The 20863-nt window shown below is 38.7% G+C and overlaps 1 protein-coding gene across 3 annotated transcripts in view; it reads left to right on the top strand.

The window, feature by feature from the left end:
• The window catches only part of abr (ABR activator of RhoGEF and GTPase), a 118730-nt gene that overhangs the window by 13627 nt on the left and 84240 nt on the right, over positions 1–20863 (top strand). Inside the window, exon 1 of one of the 3 annotated variants that reach the window (XM_004076596.5) lies at positions 14632–15038. The exons of the other annotated variants lie outside the window; for them this stretch is intronic. Coding sequence (XP_004076644.1) covers positions 14978–15038 — 61 coding nt within the window. The 5' untranslated portion in view covers positions 14632–14977. Of the gene's footprint in view, positions 1–14631; positions 15039–20863 lie in introns of those variants that run through there. 3 annotated transcript variants of the gene reach the window in all.

A 20863-nucleotide genomic window follows, 5' to 3' on the forward strand; every position in this document is an offset into this window, starting at 1 on the left:
TTATAATGGAGCAGAGCGGAGAGCTTGTAGCCTGCCCTGTGTGTTTTCTACGAATACGATCTTTTCCAAACGTCAGTATCTCTTGTGCTATCCTAGGCACTTTAACATTGGAGTTGGGTCATTTAGACCCACTAGACAGTGCTCTGAATCTTTTTTCTTCAATGATTTGTGATCTTCACTGGTGTCCATGGATTACATGAAATCCTCTCCACCTTTATCCACCTTTGTCATGGTAGGGAGAACACGTCAATGCAAGGGTGGGGTCATCTAAGATAGCACAAGGGTTATTTTTATCTGCTCCTGATTCACAATAATTTGAATCATTGAATGATTTTCTTTTAAAGTCATTATTTATCGGAAAAATGCTTGACAAACATGTTAAAAAACACTTAAAGCGCGTCTTTAAAGTAGTGAATCCTGGCATTTCACTGTGAGTCACTTGTACAAATTCAAAGTGATGAGTTTAAAAGTTTTAATTTATTTATTTATTTTTGGTAGTTAAGGTTATTTTAAAGCTTTTTAGTAATTTGAACTACAACTAAATGATTTTTATAATATCAGAAATCGTAAAACTGCCAAGCTCATTCATCATTATGGTTTTTACTTCAAATGAAAGTTGGTACCTTTATGTAAAGAGCAAAAAGATGTAAGTTTTAGCACAACTCAAACATATAATCAGTGTTATGCATGGTTAGTGTAGACATGGTAAATGGAACTTTATGCTTTAATAAACAAGAAAATGGTTATATATGCACAATTGGAGAAGTTGAGATGAATGTGCTTAATTTAATTATGAGCACTTTTTCATATATATGATTTTGACCACAGAGAAAACTTCCTTTTTTTATATGTTGAACTTTAGATTATTGTTGTCTAACTAGCTTAAGCCAGCTAGCACTTAACAGCAGCTAGGTCTTTACCTCACTTGATGAGCCAGCTGGTGAAAATCAGGCCTAAAGTATGAGGAAATGTTTAAATTTGGTGACAATTTTTATTTGGAATCATTATAATGGTTTTCCACAAATACTATGAATTCAGTTGAAACTAGGGCTCAAATGTGCCTGCCTCTTTAAAAGTATGTAGCTTGGTACTCACATGATACGTCATAGCGGATTTGAGTGATAGTTTGCAAGTGTGCAAGAGAGCAACAGTGTGTGTCTGTGTGCAAGTATGTACATGCGAACACATGGACGTCTCAGGTGCAGACAACGTAGCAGCTCTGGAGACCTTATTCAATTGTGTTAAAAGTGAATATTTTTGAAATGGTGTAAAGAGAGAGTGATGTTAACATTGGAGTAACCTCACACCAAGTTCTGAAGCCATCAAGATGCTCATTGATAAATCATGTGGGCTAGATCACATTACCAGTGAGCATCTTAAATATGCCAGCCCGAGTACTTTTCCGCTTCTTGCCATTTGTTTTACTGGCTTTTTAACTTATGGGATATTACCTGACTCTATGATGTCTGTATTGATGGTGCCGGTTATTAAAATTAAGATAGGAAAGCTTGACTGTATTGGCAATTGGCAATTGTAGCATTACCTACTGTCCTCTCAAAGGTTTTGGAAAGAATTTTATCACAATCAATTAATAATTTTATCTTATCTGCTGATAATCGGTTGGGTTTAAAGCTCAACATGTGACAGACGTGCATTTTTGCGTTAAAAGAAATTGTTAATATGTACAGACAAGTACAATTCATCTGTACTTGTGTTTTATTGACGCATCTAAAGCACATGTGTCAAACTCAAGGCCCGTGGGCCAAATGTGGCCCTCCATGACATTTTATGTGGCCTGCGAGAGCATAAAGGTTTTTAATTTCTTAGAATAAAAAATAAAAATTGGTGTGTTTTCATTCATATCTAGGGGGAATCAGACTTAAAATATCGGATAGGGCAACTATACATTAGGACTTAAACACTGCCAAAATAACCTAACCCGTCAGAATCAAATTTAAAAGGATTTTTGCTAGAGTATTAAGAAAACAAATGTTTTCTATGCAACTGTAATTGTCACTTGTAAAAGTTATATTATTTTACATTAAGGAGCAGTTACATTTATTTTTCATTACATTTAGTTACATGTATAAGTTATATCTGGCCTTTTGAGGACAACCACTATGCTGATGTGGCCCTCAGTGAAAATGAGTTTGACACCCCTGATATAAAGCCTTTGACAGGGTAAATCACACCAAACTTTTTACAAAAATGAAGAATTAGGGCATACCATGGTATATTATCGGACTACTAGCTCTCTGGTTCGCCAATCAGAAAATGATGGGGATCAGGTGTCTTTTTTTCGTTTGGTATGACTAATGGGGTAAGGCAAGGAGGTCTTTTATCCCCACTTCTTTTTAACTTGTACGTAGATAACCTTTCCAAAGAATCCAAATTCATGTAAAATCGGTTGCATGGTTTTAAAGTTAATTATCTGATGTTTGCAGAGGATTGCAACAACTTTTAAATGTCTGTTCTGACTTTGGTTTTAAAAATGATATTTTACACAATTTTAGTAAAAGTGCTGTGTTGATTTGTCATGCAAAGGATGATGTTACATTTAATTTTCCTGCTTTTAAACTTTTTTGATTCTGAACTTGATGTCTGTCACCAAGTAAATTATCTTGGACATATCATCAATGATAAACTAACAGATGATGATGAAATTCATAGAAAACTGTATTTTTTATGTTCAGGCAAACATGATACATTTCATGCAGGTTTTATCCATGTTCAGACAGTCTTAAAATTCTTCTATTTAAAACTTACTGCACACCATTGTATACTGCCCACCTGTGGACCACAGGCAGCCTATAATCATGCCCTAAAGATCTTATTAAAACAGCCATGGGGGTGCAGCGCAAGCAGCGTGTTTGTTTGTTGGCGCAAGAATAAATACTCTCCAAGCTTTGTTGAGACATTTCATTTATGGTTTTATTTATCTTCTTGAAGCTTCATATAGGGCTGCACAATGTGAGGAAAACTTACCATTTGCGATATTAATGATAAATATTGCAATGATGTTAATAATGATGACAAGCCTGGCATTTCAATATGATCCAGCAATCACAAAGATGTCTAATATTTCTCTTACCAACACCTGGAAACTAAACTGAGAATATTGTGAGATATTTTGGAAATGGATGTAAGACATCTGTAACAAGTCTTTGACTATTTTGAGGCTGCGGTACAAAGGTAGAGTTCTCGACCTCAGATGGGAAGGTTCACAGTTTCAGTTCCCGCCATTGTGTTAAAGTGTCCTTCGGCAAGACCTAGCAGCTCATGGTGGATAAAGGTTGGCGCCATGTAGAGTCTTATTCACGTTTTGCTACTGGGAGGTGACCTGTACAGGTTCTGCAGGTTTTTGGGTTGTCTTGGCCTTTGGAGGGTCGTAGATGAGAGGTGCTGCATCTTGAGGGCGGGTGTGTCTTGCAGTTCCCTTAAGGCTCGTACGGTGACCTTAATGGAAGGTACATTTGTTGTGCATAAGTGTATTGGGAAGCGTTTAGAAGAATAATGCAAGTTGTACGCAATTTTAACGTCCAAGTGCAGCTTTCGTATAGTGCCCATACGCCACACTCTAGTTGTTAGTAAGGTGTGTTTACATCCCTTACTGACAGCGCTTAAAAGCTACACGCATGGGTTGTGTGTGATATGCAAGTGCAAAAGGATGTCACAAATTATGCTCAAATTGTCTTATTTCCTCATTTCTAACAGTCACACGGTGGAAGGAGTGTGCACTTATGTGAACAGCACTTACTGCCTCCTTGAACAATGCACAGGATTTGAAAAACAGAAAAAAACAATACAACATGCCTGTGTTTCACCTACTTCCCTTACTTACCTTTAAGTATTGTTCAAGTGTGGACAATTTTGACCAAATTTCACCCGTATCCACCAAGAAGAACAGTTGTCACGGAGCACTAAGACAGTGCAGCCACCATCATTGTGTGAAGGTGTCTATGGATGAATGGGACTGTGACTGTAAAGTGTTTTGGGTCTTAATCAAGGTCGAAAAGCACTGTGGGTTTAAAACTGAGCATTTCTTAGTATTTCCTTTTCCCTCTCAGTGTAGTGATAAATGAGATGAATTGAACTTATGTATACATGACACTATGTAATAAAAAGGCAGCCCCACACGTTGCTGTTCTTACTCTGTACAACATGCATTAGTGGCAGGCAGGGACAAACTGCAGGAGCCACAAGTAAGCCGTTTGCACATGTGCAGAGCTGTTCTTGCGGTTGCTCAAACAGAAACTGTGCACTTTGAGGGAAGAAAAAGAAGGTACCGTTATCTGACATTTTTTGTCAAAGCACTTTTTAGCATGTTGTTCTAACCTCAAATATGTGCATTTTAGCTGCTTTTTCCAGTACATTACAGCAAAAAATGAGAAGAAAATTATAAGGACAAAATCATTTGTATAACAAAACTTGCATTTCTTTAAGACTAAGTTAATAAAAGGACTAAAAACAATTTAAATGTAGCACAGATTATCATGCAGTTGAAGTGTCATTAACAACCCTCGGCTTCTTTTCTTGTGCCAAAAAAAATTGTACGAGCAATAATTTTGCCATCCCTGCTGCTCATCTAATTTGACTCAATAAAGTCTTTGTTGTTGTTCGCTTTTAAACAGAAAAATCAAATATTTAATTTGTTGCACAGATTTCCGATGGTAGTGAAAAAGGTTTAGAATAAACTGCATCAAATTGTCTGTTTATGATTTATCCTCATCAAAACGAATCACGGGGTAGATCACAGCTGAATCTTTTGTTTGCAAATGCTGTCATGACATGTGTGGAAGTCAGTCCAAGGCGTGCGTCCTCCCTGCTGGTGTGTGAAGTCCTCATGGTGATGCCGTTGTTGTCAGATGGAAGCTCCCGTCAGGTCCAAGAAAAAGTCTCTTCACTGATTGTGTTGGAGCGACACGTCTGTGATAAAGAGACTCAGTTCGTGTTCTCACAGTACAAGATGTCCTCATGATTTAACTTTCTCTTTTCTTTAGAGCTATTACTTCTCAGCATTTCCAATTTTTTTCCTCGGGGCTGTCACCCACTCCACTCAGCACTGAATTTATTGCCAGGCACTTAATGAAGCACAGGCCTTTGAGAGCCAACAGAAGGACAGTTTTTTTTTTCTGTCTCTGGTTATTTTCTTTCGCACATCCTTTACCACACTCATCATTTTCACTTCCTCCTTGTAAGGTGGAAGTAGAAACAAATAAACAGAAAGGCTGGATTTTTAGTTGTTTTGGCAAACTTCATTGTTCTGTTCACAGGATAAATATTTTAGTGTAAGGTGGTCAGCATTGATTCTTTAGGGAATCTAAGTACGTCAATGGTTTGCTTGTATTTTAGCCCTCAGAGGCGCTTTGACTGGATATTAAGTGTCTGTTAGAAACACGAGGCTGCTGGAGGTGGAGTAAGAGTTGTAGTTGTATTATGGGACTTTAGGACCATTATTGGAGATGGCAATTGTTCTATGGAAAATTTGCCGTTGGGTCCTAATGACTTGGCAGATAAGGTGAGAAGAACAGTCCAGTCTTAAGAAGTCACCTAAGAACTTCCTAGGATAGTTCTCAGTGGCAGCACTTCATTCAACTCATCAGAATAGTGTTTCTGTTGCTGTAATACCGAATTTCTGAGTGATAACAGGGTAAATTCAGACAATGGTTTAGAAGAAGGAATGGGATTACATTGTGTTCTTTAAAAAGTCTTAGTGTTATATAACTGATGCTGAGGTTGTTTTGTTCTAATGAACAATGGTTCACACAGCGCCAATAATACATTTCCCTGACAACAGAAAGATGTGAGTGAACAGGGGAGAGGTCTGAACAAAGCAGGTTTCACTCTTATTTTGTGGTAAGGTCTCTCATGTTTCACGAAGTCTGAGAGCTCCTTTTACCGTTGGTGATGCATGCAGCCTGCCTCAGGAGGTGGAACCAGTGAGCAGCCAATCTCTGCAAGGACCCGTTTGCTCATCGGCGTGCAGCATACTTTGATGTTCACTGGTTTTTCTTGATCTTGATTAGTCAAGCTACTATTATTTCTTTTGCAAAACCAATGACCCTGTAGATTTGATTAATGACTGTGAAATTCCTAATCAACAAAAACAGATGGATGTTTTGGGGAGGGAGACAGCACCCTCCAGTGGATTTTAGCAAGAAAAACTTATTTGAGTGTTTTCCAAAGTTTTTATAAATGGTCACAGTTTTGTGTATAACCCAAACAAATGCATACTTCATTCAATATCTGTGGACTTACTTAGTTAAAGGCCATGTCACACAGCCACTACATACATTTTGCGAATTGTTTGTGGAAAAAGTAAGAATAGTTACGGTCTTTACGTGAACTTTTCACAGATGCGTCACAATAAACTCATGGAAGACGTACGAATAAACCACGCAAAGAACACGTAAATCAATGTAGAACATGAACCGTGTGTGATTATTGCATTGTTTATGTGCACTTCACCAGTGATTTGTGCGTCAATTAAGTAATTTAAAAAAAATTAGTACGTTTTTCTTTTTTACTTGTCCTGTCCAACAGCTGGGCAAACAGATGAGAGCTGAAGGTCTCTTGTGTTGGACATATTTTATTTTAACAACAGGGGTTATGAATCTTCTCACAAACCAGAGGTATGTCTGAATAAACCCCTTTTGTAATTGAGGCCAAACTTTATTCATTTTAATCTTATTTGAAATTTTTTGTGTTGGAGACCAGACGGAAAAGGAAAGAAGGGAAGAAGAGAGGGATGTTAGAGAGAGGGGGGGGGGGGGGGGGGGGGGGGTAGGAGGGTGATTATAGAAGGGGTGGGCTAAAACCATGAAGCACCATAAAGCAACAAGTTGCTGGATGGTTATAATCATTATGTGTATAAATAACTAGAAATACTTTTAAACTACGTAATTCTTAACCGGCTAAAAATTTTGAACAGCTCAAATCCCTCCTTCATGTGGACATCCCTGAGGTTTTTTTCGCAACTTGTTTTTAAGGAGTTTTTCCTTACCGAGATGAAGGGTCTAAGGGCAGGGATGCCCTGTTTATCGTACTCTGTTTAGTTTAGTTTAGTTTAGGAATTACCTATTGAATTATATGGCTGATTTAATGTTTTTATACAATTACCGCTATGAAGCCCATTGAGACGGCTATTGTTGTAATATTGGGCTATATAAATAAAATTGAATTGAATTACAAACTGAATTCACGTAAAGACCCGACAGCTGAAACCCTTGACGGACAGCTGCGCACATCGACGAATGCAAGGAAAAACGTATGAATTACGTATATCAAGGATGTATCGCAAGAGACTGAAATTTCATACATAAAAAATGCGCAAAATATTAGTACTTGCTGTGACACGGCCTTTAAACTGTAATAACCATTACAACCTAAATACAGTTCGACAGTTGAGCTTATTATTTACAAGAGTATTACTAAACTGGAATTTCTTCCTAAACTAATTTCTTGTTTACTCTAAATTTAGTTTTGCTATATTATTTATAATTAAATTTATAAAATATTTTTTTAACTTTTAATTTTCTCATGAATTTCAATTGTTGCTTGAATTCGCTTTAATCTTCAATTTCTTATGCTATATACGACTGTTTTACAGTCTGTGCTAACAAAAGCTAAACAACAGAGGGCAGCAGTTCATCATTTTGAAACCTGTTCTTTACCTCATCATTCTGTGTTTTTGGGAGGCTGTATTCATATTTCAGTTTCTCTTGATTCTCTAGAAAAAATCTTTTAGGCAGACAGAAAACTGAAGTTTTTGTTAGTAGTTTGTGTTCTCCTCATAAATAGGAAACAAATTAGAAAATGGTGCACACACAGGAAAACAAACAAAAAAAGCCACCACACGAAGTGGTATGGGTTTAGGTATGTGTGTGACAGGGCAGTGCTCTTAATCTGGTGCTGGTCCAATCACAGCATGATTCATACAATCCCGGGCCGTCGTTGACCTGAATAGATCAAAGTGAGTTCAGCTGGCACAGGATGAATACTCCTTTTTCTACACTCTCGGCCTCACACACATGAACAAGCACACACTTTCCTCAGCGTCTTTGTTCCATTCATGTCCTTTCTTCTTGACACAGACAGGCTGAAGATTGTTTTGAAGGAGGATGGAGCTTATCAGATATCTGAGGCGGCATTAATGTTGAAAGCAGAGGTCACAGATGCAGACTTACTGTTTGTGTCTATAGGGAAACCCTCTGAAAGTCTTTATTTCCTTAACCATCACAACTTAACCTAAACCCATCATCACTGTTTTATTTTTGTCTTACTTTGTTCTTATTGTAAACCATTTTTATTTCTGCCTCCATTGTAGCGCTTTGAGATTTTATCTAAAATGTAAAGTGCATTCTAAATAAAATTTATTATTATTATTATATTATTATTATTATCAAACAAGAAAACATACGTGTTGTTCTAACAGCTCAGATTTACATTCACGCAATTTCTTTTTAACTGAGAAAAGTCCTTAAAGACCTGCTCCAATGAAAATCATGTTTTTTACATATTTTGTGGCATTTTTCTGATGATGGAGGACATGCATGAAGAAAGTTCATCTCAAAATTGAATGCTGGCATCTGGCTCTAAACTGTACAGCTGGAAAGTTCGGAAATTGCTCGCCATTTTTGTTGCATCTCGAATGTTAGGTTGGGGTTGTGGGGGCTGTAAGCTAGCAGATGGGCTCTCAGTAACGGGGAAGGGAAGTGGAGGGCACAACTCAAGGGCAAATTTCTAATAAACTACTGCTGCTCTGCAGAAACTATGTCTTAGGTTTTTTTTATTTTGGCAAAAAACAACATCATTATAATTATAATTAAAAAAGCACTGGGAACGCTTTGAAAATAAATAAAAAAATGATCGGAGTGCGTCTCTGTAAATGTGCCAAAAGAGTGCTCTACTTGGGTAAATCCAGAGCCAACTCTTAAAATGGGATAATCATTGGTTTTTGAGGGTTTTCTTATTATAAGCTGCCGTGTTTTCTGGAGAATAAGTCGCTCCGGTGTATAAGTGGCACTCTTAAGAAGAAAGTCAAACATTTCTGAACAAATTCGCCTAGCCCGGCGTAATGCCGCATTCGCAACAAACAGGATTCATGCATCAAACTCAAGTCCGCTGCTGACTATTATGTGTGTCCAATTTAATAAATAAACTAGACGCTCCCATTGCATGTGGACAAGCTACTGCCTGATGTTTTTAGCCTCATCACTACTTGGAGGCTTTGACTGTATATCTCGTTTATAATGCACGGAAGATGTTAAAAGATTAAGTTAATTTATTTGGAAGAGTTCTACAAACACGGAGATGGTCACATGTCCATCTCTCTGAAATAAATTGGGAATAACTCTACATGAAATTGCATTGACTGTTCAAATGGTAGTTTAAAAGTTGTTTCTTTTCCTGTTAATGTTGGTTTTACAAAATAAAAGCAAATTTGAGTTTAGTATAGGACACAGAAAATGGCTTTGTGAATTAAAATAAACTTTTTTATACTAATTAAATTAACGAATTTTGTAATTAAATAATTAAAAAGGAAATTAAAAACTGTAAAATGTTGCCCTGGATTACCTCAAGCGTTTAACACACAGGCGGTAATGACGGGTGCACTCCAGGCTTTTTAATAATGCATGGTCATTACTCGTCCCTGCTGCCATCCTCCCCAACCCTGAAACAAAGGATGTCTGGGGAAAACAAACATTGCCATTAGTGTTAAAATCTCCATTCACGTGATCTTTCCAAGATCTGCCGTAGGAAGTTGGAAGGCTACCTTTTAATAAAATGTAATTTTTCTGATTGAAAAATACATTGGAGGATTATCACACATTTAAAAAAAATGTAATAAACTGAATTAAAATATGTGTATATATGTTATTTTAGGATATTTTCAAACTAAATCCTGTTGTTTTGATGGAGAAATAATATTTCTTATCTCCATGGCTGTTTTAGATTTCGTGAAATCTGTTTTGTTACTTTGTTAGAGTTTTTGAGAGCCACTCGCATGGAAACACAAATGTCCACTTTAGTACCCAAACGCACAAAGCCTCTCCAGTGTTAACACTCAATGCTGGTAAGCTGGGACACGTGTGTGGCAGAATGAAACCCATTTTGATTTATTCACATTGAGATAACAACTAAAGTGGGGAGGTGGGGGTAGCAAAAGGCACAACACACACTCACCCACAGCCCACCCTCTGCCGAAGTCACCCTCCTCCTATACACACACAAATGTACCCATCACCCCATCTTCCCCCAGGCCTTTGGTGGGGGCTGACATGTTAGTGGGGGCTAAAAAGGATAGGCGTGGTAAGGGATGGTGAAGTGAGGTGGGGCAGGGGTATCTGGGTAGATCAGGGTGGATGGAGGTGTGGAAAGATGGAGGCTGGTGCTTTGATTGGCTAGTTGGGATGCTGAGCTGCCTAATTGCTGATGTCCACAGTGTCAGTGAGCTAGAAGCAGTTTCCCCACCTTCTTCCAGGTCTCACTATTTGGAAATGAAAACATTTAGATATAAAAAGCATAAAACTGAGAGAATTTAACTATTATGTGTATTTATGGAGCCACATTTTCACCCTGAAAAACAAAAAACCAAACCTGCACATTTGGCAGAAGTGTACTTCTACAGTCATAGTGTTTTTGAACAAACTGACCTGACTGTATAACTACAGTTTTTACAGTGTTTCCTATTAACTGATGGCACGCAGAGAAAACCTAGTTTGAAGATGATTTGTGTTACTCCAGCATATTGTTACTTCCTTCCTGCTAAAGAAATTGATTTTTTTCTGGAGACCTTTACAGAAAATGACGGCCTGAAAATGAGATCATATCTGTCCACGCGACTCTGTACCTTTAAACTAACAAACCGACTCTTTGAAGGAGCGGAGGTTGTTGAAAGATGACCTTTATTGAGAGGGAAGCGGAGCGTCAAACTCTGGTGAATTACAACCAGACAGGCTGTAGATAAAGTCAGCTGCTCTTCTGTTTACCAAAGTCATGACTATTTTTAAGGAAGTAAATAGTAGTAGAGATAGTTAATAATTACCATTTTTACTCAACTACCCATGAATATTTGATAATTAAAACCCCTCTTGGTGTGCTTGTGTCTATTTGAACACATTGTGTGTGTTTTCTTTGTTTGGAGGATGAAGATGAGGATGAGGAGGGCAGCTTCATTCAGGTGTGTCTCACAGAGAACGAAATGCCTTTTTGTTCCAGTTTGGGACAAACCTCTTGGTTTGATGAGGCACCACTTCCTTCTGCTCACTAAATCTATATAACCTTGTTAGTGACCTAATGTGTTTTTGTTTGTTTTTTTACTCATCTAACAACTGTATGTCATCTCAAAAGAATCTGGTTGTCTTCAAACTTCTTAAGAACACCCACCGACACAACAACAAACGACCTCTGGCTTGATGAACTCCTTTTGTTGACCTTGTGTCTTCCTGTCTGCTGGCACGTCTGCGCTGTGCGACCAGACAAAGCGCACTGCTCGGAGCCTGGTGTTATGCCTGCGGAGATTTGGGAGGAAGGAGTGGGGAGGGCTAGTAGGGTTCCTCCTGCCTGCCTTTGTGTCCTAATTGAAGTTTTTCTGCCTGTCAACCCCCCCGACCTTCCTCCCCCTCGCGTTGGTTTGGGCGGGGGGGGGGGGGGTATGAGAGGGCCTACTGGAGGCATCATGTTTTCATGATTGCCTGCTTTTATGAACCTTCCCACTCCAATCATCTTTTAATCTTTTTTCAAAGCATTCTCAGTGGTCTCTTAATTTTGATGATGCTATTTTTGGCCAAAATCATAAAACCTGCGTCGTTTTCCAAAACATAGTATCTGCAGGACGACAGGAGTTCATCGAAATTTGCCTCCGAGTTGTGGGCGGGACAGTTGGCCTTTGTTCCCACACTCTGTCCTGCTAGCTTACAGCCACTCACACCCCCAACCTAACATTACCAGTGCAACAAAAATGGCGTGCAGTATCGGAGCTATCCAGCCGTACAGTTTAGATCCAGATGCCAGCTCTGATGTGCTCCATCATGAGAAAAAGACTAGAAGAACCTGTTAGAAACACCAAAAATACAATCTTCATTGGAGTGGGTCAAGGAGAGGAAAAGCCACTGGTGCATGATTCTGGAAACACAACACATCAGGAGAATAAACTTCCAAAGAAGCCCCTACACTCATGTTCTCAAATGCTCCAACCAACTTCAGAAGCCATCTGTGTCAAGTCGGTTCAATGCAGCTGCTTTACTGAAATGACGGCACGTGTGATGTGTTTTGTAAAAATTCAAATAGGTTTATGTCAGAGAAATTTTCTGGAAAACTGCAGCAGTTGCTTTGCATTCCCTTTTGCTTACACACAGTCCAGTAGTATTCATCTCTGTCCTGCCACGTTTCCATAAATATTCCTCTGTGCTGCACGGACATTGTTCAAAACAAAACAAAAAAACAGGAAAAGGGAATACTTTAAACCTGACTCGTGTAACAGTTTCTGTTTCTCAACTGCAGGTTTTTGACAGAACTCCTCTTTGTTATGTCTGACAACAGCTGGAAGTGCTGCTGTTCCTTTTTATAATCCAAGATTTAGTTGCTGTTCTATTCAAATTTCTTCACATACATTCATATTTTCTTTTCAACATTTTATACCCAGTTATATTTTAAACCTATTTGTTTTAATATAAATCAATAAAACGGAATCTATGGATACTTACTGTACCAATAAAAGTAATCAGAAATGAAAGTCTTTCGCTCATCTGTTATTCCCCCATCGTTGGGGAATTTTGATGAATAATTCATAGATGAAAGACATGAATGCTTGATTAGGATAAAGAATAGGCAACACCAACCAGTCAGAGTGTTTGAGTCATTGGCTGTATGAGTGACCCCTCCCCCCTCACATTCCAAACAGGAAGTACTATCTTACTCCAAGAAGAAAAAATCCATAAACTTATATTTAGACATAAACAGCTATTACTTACTCATTCTATTTATCAGACAAATCAATCTTTTTTTTTTAGTTTTTCAATTTTTTTTTGGATGATTTGTTTTGTTTTCTGTACTGAGCGTTTAATCCAGTGAGATACCTCAATAAATGTGTGCTGTGCTTGCTGGGCGCCACATCTAACATTTGAAACGTTTGACTCCTGAGGCCACTGTCGAGTGGTAGGTGTGTGGACTTCCAACAAGCTCACTTCTGATTGGTGAGAGTGGTTCCCAACGAAATGATGTCTCAGACCGACGCGGACCAATCTCTGTTACTGATGTCGTCGGGATCCAACATGGTAGTGTTCATATCGCGTAAAAACGGCGACTGAACTGACGTGATTTGGTTGGAGCTGGAAGTAAGACATTTTCTTTGACGTCACCATAGTTGCTTGTTCTAGTTATCTCATACAGTCAGTGGTTTGAGTAGAGGGGTGCATACACCTAATTAAAGTTGTAAGGTCAAAGGATTTGTAATGCTGTCCGTTTGTAATATTATATGCCTTTACATCAGAAATAATTCTTCTCTAAGCTGACAGACTCATAAGTCATTGTTTTTTTGCAGTCTATTATAATAAAAATTATTAATTTACTTTATTATGACCTCAAACCAACCTTTAACTTTGAGTTAAATGTCTTTCAAATGCCAAGCGCTCAAGGGCTGTACTTTGTTCCCGAAAAAATTAGAGCGATGAATTTTTGTGTTTGCCTTTAGTCTAAAATAAGTGTAAAACACTTTAAAAAAAAACAAAAAACTTGCGAATCCCCACAGCGCATTTTCATCACACATGGAACTATATGTTGACAGCAAACAGATGCGACACACAGTCGCTCTCATTTTTCCTCCTGGTAAGTCAAAAAACAGTCCAATCCAGTTTCATTCAGGTCTTGTTCCTAAAGCTGTTCTCTGTGATGTCACTCTAACGAACAAATCTTTTCAACATTTCCGTCTAAGGAATGGTCACCCGCATTCACTGTTACGGAAAAAAAATGAAGCTTCAGAGTGGTGGAAATAAAACAACTGTACAAAGTCATATTTAGAAGTCACAAGAGCTCTTCTTTAAAACGTTGTAATGGTTTTGGTTTTGATAACTAGGTTGAATAATTGCAACTCAATTTAAATGAAACCTACTCATCCAGCGCTTTTTTGAAAGCCAAAGTGGAATAACTACGGTGTCATTTTAATATCGTCAGCCAAAAAATGCTTATTTAGTGTTAATAAATAATTTTTGTTTAAATTGATTTACTTTTTTTGGTAAAAACTGAGTAGGTTATAGAAAACCGTAGAGACCTAGTTGTGGAAACTACCCTGCAGGTGAAACCTTTATCCCTTTCATTTGCAAAAATTAAGAAAATTACCCTAAAGTTATACAATTTTTCCTCAAATAATACTTGAAACATCTATTTTCTTGCAAGCAAACGACTTGAGCAAATGGGAATTGAAGTTTAGTTAATGGTTCTGATCTTCAGCCTCTTCTTTTTCTCTACTTTAGAGAAAAGATCAACGTAAACATGTGGAGTTTGAAACGCTTTTTGATCCCATTTGATGGTTTCAGAATTCCTGCCTCTGCAGATCGACAGGCTCATGAGGCATTTGTGCAGAATCAAGAGAGAGAGAGAGTGAGAGAGAGAGAGGGAGGGAGGCAGAGAGGAGGGATGGATGGGAATGAGAGCACGCCAAAGAGGAGGGAGTGCTTCTCCCTTCCCCTAGCAACCATCGCTGGTGTTCGTCTCCTGCCTGTTGTTTTTTGGCTCGCTCGCAGACAGAGGCACGCTCACACACACATAAACTCCTTCAGCTCTCCCGCTTGTCAGCCCAGTGGACCCCCAGCTGTCCTCTGACATTTTTCCCGAATGTTTCTTTTGGCTTCCTCCTACGAGATGAAGGCTATTTTGCAAGGATAAAGAAAAGGAAAAGGGGGGACACAAAAAACCAGCACCACTAAAAGAAGTGAACACCAGTAAGAAGCGCCGCGTCTTATCCGGGGAGGGGAAAAGGATGGAGCCCCTCAGTGCTCACGGCCTGCCTCGGCTCTCTTGGATCGACACCCTCTACAGCAGTATGTAACCCTCCATCCAGCTTTACTCATCGCTTCTCTTTAATTTGAGCGCTCAGCTCTACCTCAAGCCGTTCCGGTCTGCACCTCACAGTCAGCTGGCTGCTTGCATTACTGTCGCGGCTGGGTGTACACATTCTGAACATTTAGTCTGATCACCAATTGGCATCATCGCCTCTCTCCATAACATGAAAGTGAACTGTAGTCCCCCCCTCAATCCCTGTTTTGTGGGAACAACTTGTGACTGTTGCTTCAAAGGCTTTTTGTTAAGCGAGGAAGCACAAAAACAGGGAAACCCTATAGATGCTGTGCTGTCATGCTTCAGTTACAATGTAGAACTTTATGTTCCATCTGCATGAGACACCAGCTGTCTGATGTTGCTATGGAAAAACTCTTGTCCTCTTCATGCTGTCAGATGTCCTGTCTGCCTGGCAGTTTAAGAGCAGCTGATTGTAGTGTATTCAGGTGGAACCCCCATTGATCAAACCTCTTGCTCTTGGTCTTATCTTTCTTCATTGTCAAGACTGTTTTAGTGAAGGAGGGTTCTAGCAATGCAAGCTGTAATTTAGAGCTGTGACTGGTCCCTTGCAATCCACATTGATCAGGACCAGTGAGAATTCTCTGTTAGTCTGTTGTGAAGCATGACACAGCCTGTTAGGACACGCTTTGCTGGCTCACCATTGTCTTTGTGCCCCTAATCTCTTGAGGGAACCTGCATAATAGAACAAGGAAGCAGAAAATGAAGTGGGAAGGTAAAGACACACAACCACATAGACTGCATGTACTGTCAGAGGGCTACGGAGTTCATGTGGTTGAGGAAGTTTCCTGCAGGTTTGAGTTTTATGCTTGTAACTTTTAATCCATGTAGGTTGAAATTTCTATAATCATGTTCACAATTGCCCGTTTGTATTACAAAACAAAGTAAGGGACATAGATGATCGGTTTTAACACTTTTGCATTCCAAATTAATTATTAATTTAGTTTTTTATTATTATTATGCACATTCCAATATTGATTAGCTAAAAACACTATGTTTTGTATATAAGAAAAGTTGTTTTGGAAAAATGTAAAAAAAAAAAGTGAATTAAATGGGGGAAAATTATAGATCCAATTTCATGTCTAGATTATTCACCAATATTTTTTAAAAATCCATCTTTGTTGAAAATGGTAATGTTATGTGTTTAGCATTTATCAAAAAATGATAGAACCATAAAAGTGGGTGTTGGATGTTCATCTTTGTAGCCCCTAACTGTTGGGCTTGGTCTGGTTTTTGGAAGCCAGAAAATAAGCAAAAGTGCATAAAGTCTGTTTTATTGTAGCTGCCAAATTTACACAAGTTTCACGGCTGATTAAAGGTCCACCACATCCCTTTGTGTCCATCTCCACATTCAGTGGAGAGAAAAAAAAACATATATATTGTTAGAAGAATCACTTGGCGCATGTTTTTAAGTCAAATTTGTAACAGAAGAACATTTTTAAGGAATGTATAACAAACGATTAGCCAACTACATGGCCATGTCTGTGGAATTTGAGTATAGCTGATCCAAAAGAGCAGAGAATTAAACCATATGTGCATTTTTACACCTTCATCTATTTTTGCATGTTGGTACTGAAACCACGTAGTTGAAGTGTGACTTTCCTTCCTGAACCTTCCTGAACCTGCAATCTTGCGATCATGAGTCGACCGCCCTACCGCTGCACCACAGCCTGAGTGAATAAAGACACTCAGATATGCCATTTTAAGCTTAATTTTCTTCATGTACATCCTCCATCATCAGAAGTAAAAATAAAGGCTAAAAGTGCGATTTTCATCCGAGTGGATCTTCAATTCTTCATATTTAGAAACATTTACAGTCATATTTATTGTAATAATTGTACTTATTCTCCAGAAATATCAAACCTTTATGTTTCAAGAAACTGGCGGATGGATTTAGTCCTTTTAAAGTGGATCGGGTCAGTCTAGTTATGATATAGTATAATATATTTTTATCACTACAGAATAAATAGAATATATTTAGCCTTTGTGCTGTTTTGATATGTGCTGTTTTGGCCCTGACATTTCTATATTACAATCATGCATTTTATGCATTTTTAGCACATTTGACAAAAGACTGCATCTGCACACCAGAGATGCGTTATTAGCATCACAACAGACTTAAACTAGGATTTATTCAGTGGGGAAAGGGCACTTGCCTTTGTTTACTTATCCAGTCATCATCATTTCCCTTTTTTCTCTTTCTTTCGTTTTAAAGGCTTTTATTTGTTTAGGTTGATCCGCCTCTCTGCTCACAGCATTAGGGATATTTATGCTTCTTTACGCAAACCGCAAACCGCAGTGAATATCTACCAGAAATGTCCTAATAGCTGGTTTAAGGCGGACACGATGACTCCAACTCACAACTTTTTCCTCTTTTCTGAAAGAAATACTAAAAACGCAGCTTCATTTGTCTTCGATGCAAGAAAATGTGTTGATAGTTCTTTGTATGTTAAGCAGCGACCGCACATCCTGAGCTCTTTGATCAAGAGGGAGTGGATACTTAAAGCCATGGTGCCTCTGCTTTCAAAGGAGGCCAAAGGCTTTCTATTCAGACTCACAGCTGACTTGCGGATCATATCTGCCTGCGTGTCATCTTCACTGCATGTTTTCACCCTACTGCATTTGCAATGTAGCCGATATTTTTTTTAAACAAAAATCTTCAAATGTTTAGCTCTCAAATCATTTTAAATTAAAAAATTCACATCAGGGCAAATGGCCAGTCTAGACCACTCACCATTCATCTTCTGGGCATTTTGCATGGTCAGCATTGTAGGCGATTACATCCCACACACTTATGATGTGTGTGCGTTTCTGGGAATTACACAATTCTAAAGTCGACCACAATTTCACTATTTTTACTTATTCTTTTTAATCTCCCTCCTTTTCCTAATCTGGGAAGTTGATCACTGTGCCACCCATGTTTTTCACACACACCCATAAACTTAATCAGTTTTGTTATAATCTTCCGAGGATAAAGGTTTTTTTCTTTTTTTTTTTTTTTCCACACCCATGATCTAATTTCGGAAGCATTTTCCTGCTGCTGTCTCCGTTTTCTGACTAAGATCCCCCACCCCATCAGTTAGCCTGTTGTTATGTGTCGCAAGAGTTGTTTTAAAATGGTTACTTTAGTAACATTTGTTAGTTTTTTTTAATTTATAGTCATAATAATAGTTATAATTATTAGGGTAAGCAGAAACTCAACTATTAGCCATATAAACTGTCACTTTTGACATTTTTTTCCTTTAAAGACCCACTCTGATCATATTTTGATCTTTTATAAAAGCTTTCCAAGTGGTCTTTTAATTATGATTTAGACATTTTTAGCCAAAATAAAACAAAAAACAAAACCATGTATTCTCGGACAAATTTTCTGCAGAGCAGCAGTAGTTCTTGGGTGGGACTATTGCCACGGAGAAACCCCCCCCCCCCCCCCCACCACTTCCCCTCCCTGTTACTGAGAGCTCTCTGTTTACATGCTTTCCTGCTATTTTCCAGCCCCTCACACCCCCAAACTAACTTTACTAGTGCAACAAAAATGGCGGGCTATATTGTAGCTATCCAGCCGTACTGTTTTGATCCAGATGTCAGCTCGGGTGAGGTAAGCAAAGACGTACCGGTGCATGGATCTATTTGTCTACAAGTGGAGTCATCAGCAGGCTTCCTCAAGGAGCTTGTGCCTTCCAAGCGTATTTCCTACGTAATAAATACAATCCTTCTCAAACAACATAGTTTTGTTTGCTCCTGGTTCACAGCGACTTGAATTAAGAAATAGTGTATGTTATCAGAAAAATGCCATTAAAACACGTTAAAAACCCAGTTTTCATCAAAGTGGGTCTTTAACTCTAAAACAATTGGCATCTAAATTCAAAATATCCCCAAACTTTTGTGAAACGGTGTACCCTGTGATCTTCACAGCTTTAGCTTTGTCCCTGCCCTGCCTCAGTGCAGGCTAAACCGCAGCATAGCTAAAGCTCCATCAAAGAAAAGCTAGATTATGTAAAAGCTAGAATATAAGCGTTTTTGGCCAGGCAAAGCAGATTTTGCATGTGCATACTGCAGACACACACACATCCACTTATGTCTAAAGGATTTTCCTAAATTCTTTAAGCCGACTCACACTTTGGATGGCTCGAGTTCATGTGCAGCTCTGTGGGACCATTATATTTTTTTGTTTTTGGTGTGTGGATTATTTTGACCCAGGCTATTAAATGTGAAAAAGTATATGCGTGGGATGGCAAATCAGAAAGACCATTTACCGGTATAGATGCTTGTTTGTTTATTTTTGGCTTTAGATTAGCATTTTCCCACACTGGCTTGTCTAGACTGTCTTCTTTTGGTCTGCAGGAAAAAAATTGTAATCGATGGACCCCACTGGCTGTCAACTGCTCCGGACTGACTTCTACCCAGTCCCAGTTCTGTCTCCAAGTGCTTTATGTCTGTCATTAGGTGGCTGGCACATGGCTCGCTGTAATAAATTGAGGAACAGCAGAGTGGTGCTGGAAAGCTTCCCAGCAGAATATCGTATGGGAGTTCCGCATAACCAGGGATATATCCAATTGTAAATCAGTTTTGACCAAACTACCTGGCTGTCTCTGTTTGTTTGTGATGATGGAAAGGCAGTGGCTCTTCCCTCAATGCCAGCACAATCAAATCCACAGCAATGGAATCTGATAGCGAAGGCACCAATGTGGCTTGACCACAGAGAACAGCACATACCATAAAACCGAACCTGTTGCTCACCCTGATGATCCTTATTTTCATTTCTTGTTTAAACATGTAATGGCAACTAATCGTGTAAATGTCCAATCTTACTTTTTTCTGCATTATTGACTACATATTTTAACTGTTTTCATTTGTGCCCGTAAAAAATCACCTTTCCAGTTTTTCATCCTTTCATTCTGGTCAGCAAATGAATCAGTTGCTTCCTTTCTTTCACACTGTAGCTATAGTAACAGACTTTCAGAAGCCACGTTCACACATGTGCAGTAAACAGTCTGAGTCAGCTTTGAGCATTATGTAACACAGTAATCTCTCCTGCCTCCTCAGTGCCAGCCTTCTCCACTTTGTGTGTAAGCATCGTCTACCCCCTTTGGGTTTGTTAAAGAGTTTGTTTCTTATACAACCTTCCTCACAGTCTGTCTGAAGCAGCTGCTTTTTCATGTTTTGGGCAGCTTTGTCGCCATCAGCGTGTGAAGGTGTGTGTGGATGAGTGAAGGGCACTGCAGCTGTTCAGCGCTTTGGTATTTGATGAAGGTAGCTAAGCAAAATGTAACAATGGGCCATTGACACTATTCAAAATGAACTCGCTGTGATTTATAGCCTAAACGCAACTCATGTCTAGGTGAAAAACATCTCACAGAGTTAGTAGTAATAGTAGTACCTTTATTTACCCAGGAGATGGTTAAGAACAAGTTATTTACAGATATGTCCTGGTTTAGTCTACTCAATCTGTGCGCCAAATAAAGACATTGAGAAGCTGAAAAGAAATGAGGAAAAAACACTTTTAATTGAAAATCAGTAACTTCCAGTTTGTTTTTTTACTTCAACAATTACCAGGCCCTACCCAGAGCTTGTTTTGATCCTACAAATGCTATTCATTCATAATTTACTTCACCATTTTATTTGTACACATGCAATTAAGTGTATTCTATGGGGTCAAATCAGAATCAGCTTAAAGTGAATAAAAAACCATTTTGTTCATTCATTCATCTTCTAAACCCATTTTGTCCCTTTTGGGGTCGCGGGGCTGCTGGAGCCTATCCAGGCCACTCGTGGGTGAAGGTGGGGGAAA

The sequence above is a fragment of the Oryzias latipes genome, chromosome 14 (assembly GCF_053564925.1).
Source record: "Oryzias latipes strain Hd-rR chromosome 14, Olatipes_Hd-rR_3.1".
NCBI lineage: Eukaryota > Metazoa > Chordata > Actinopteri > Beloniformes > Adrianichthyidae > Oryzias > Oryzias latipes.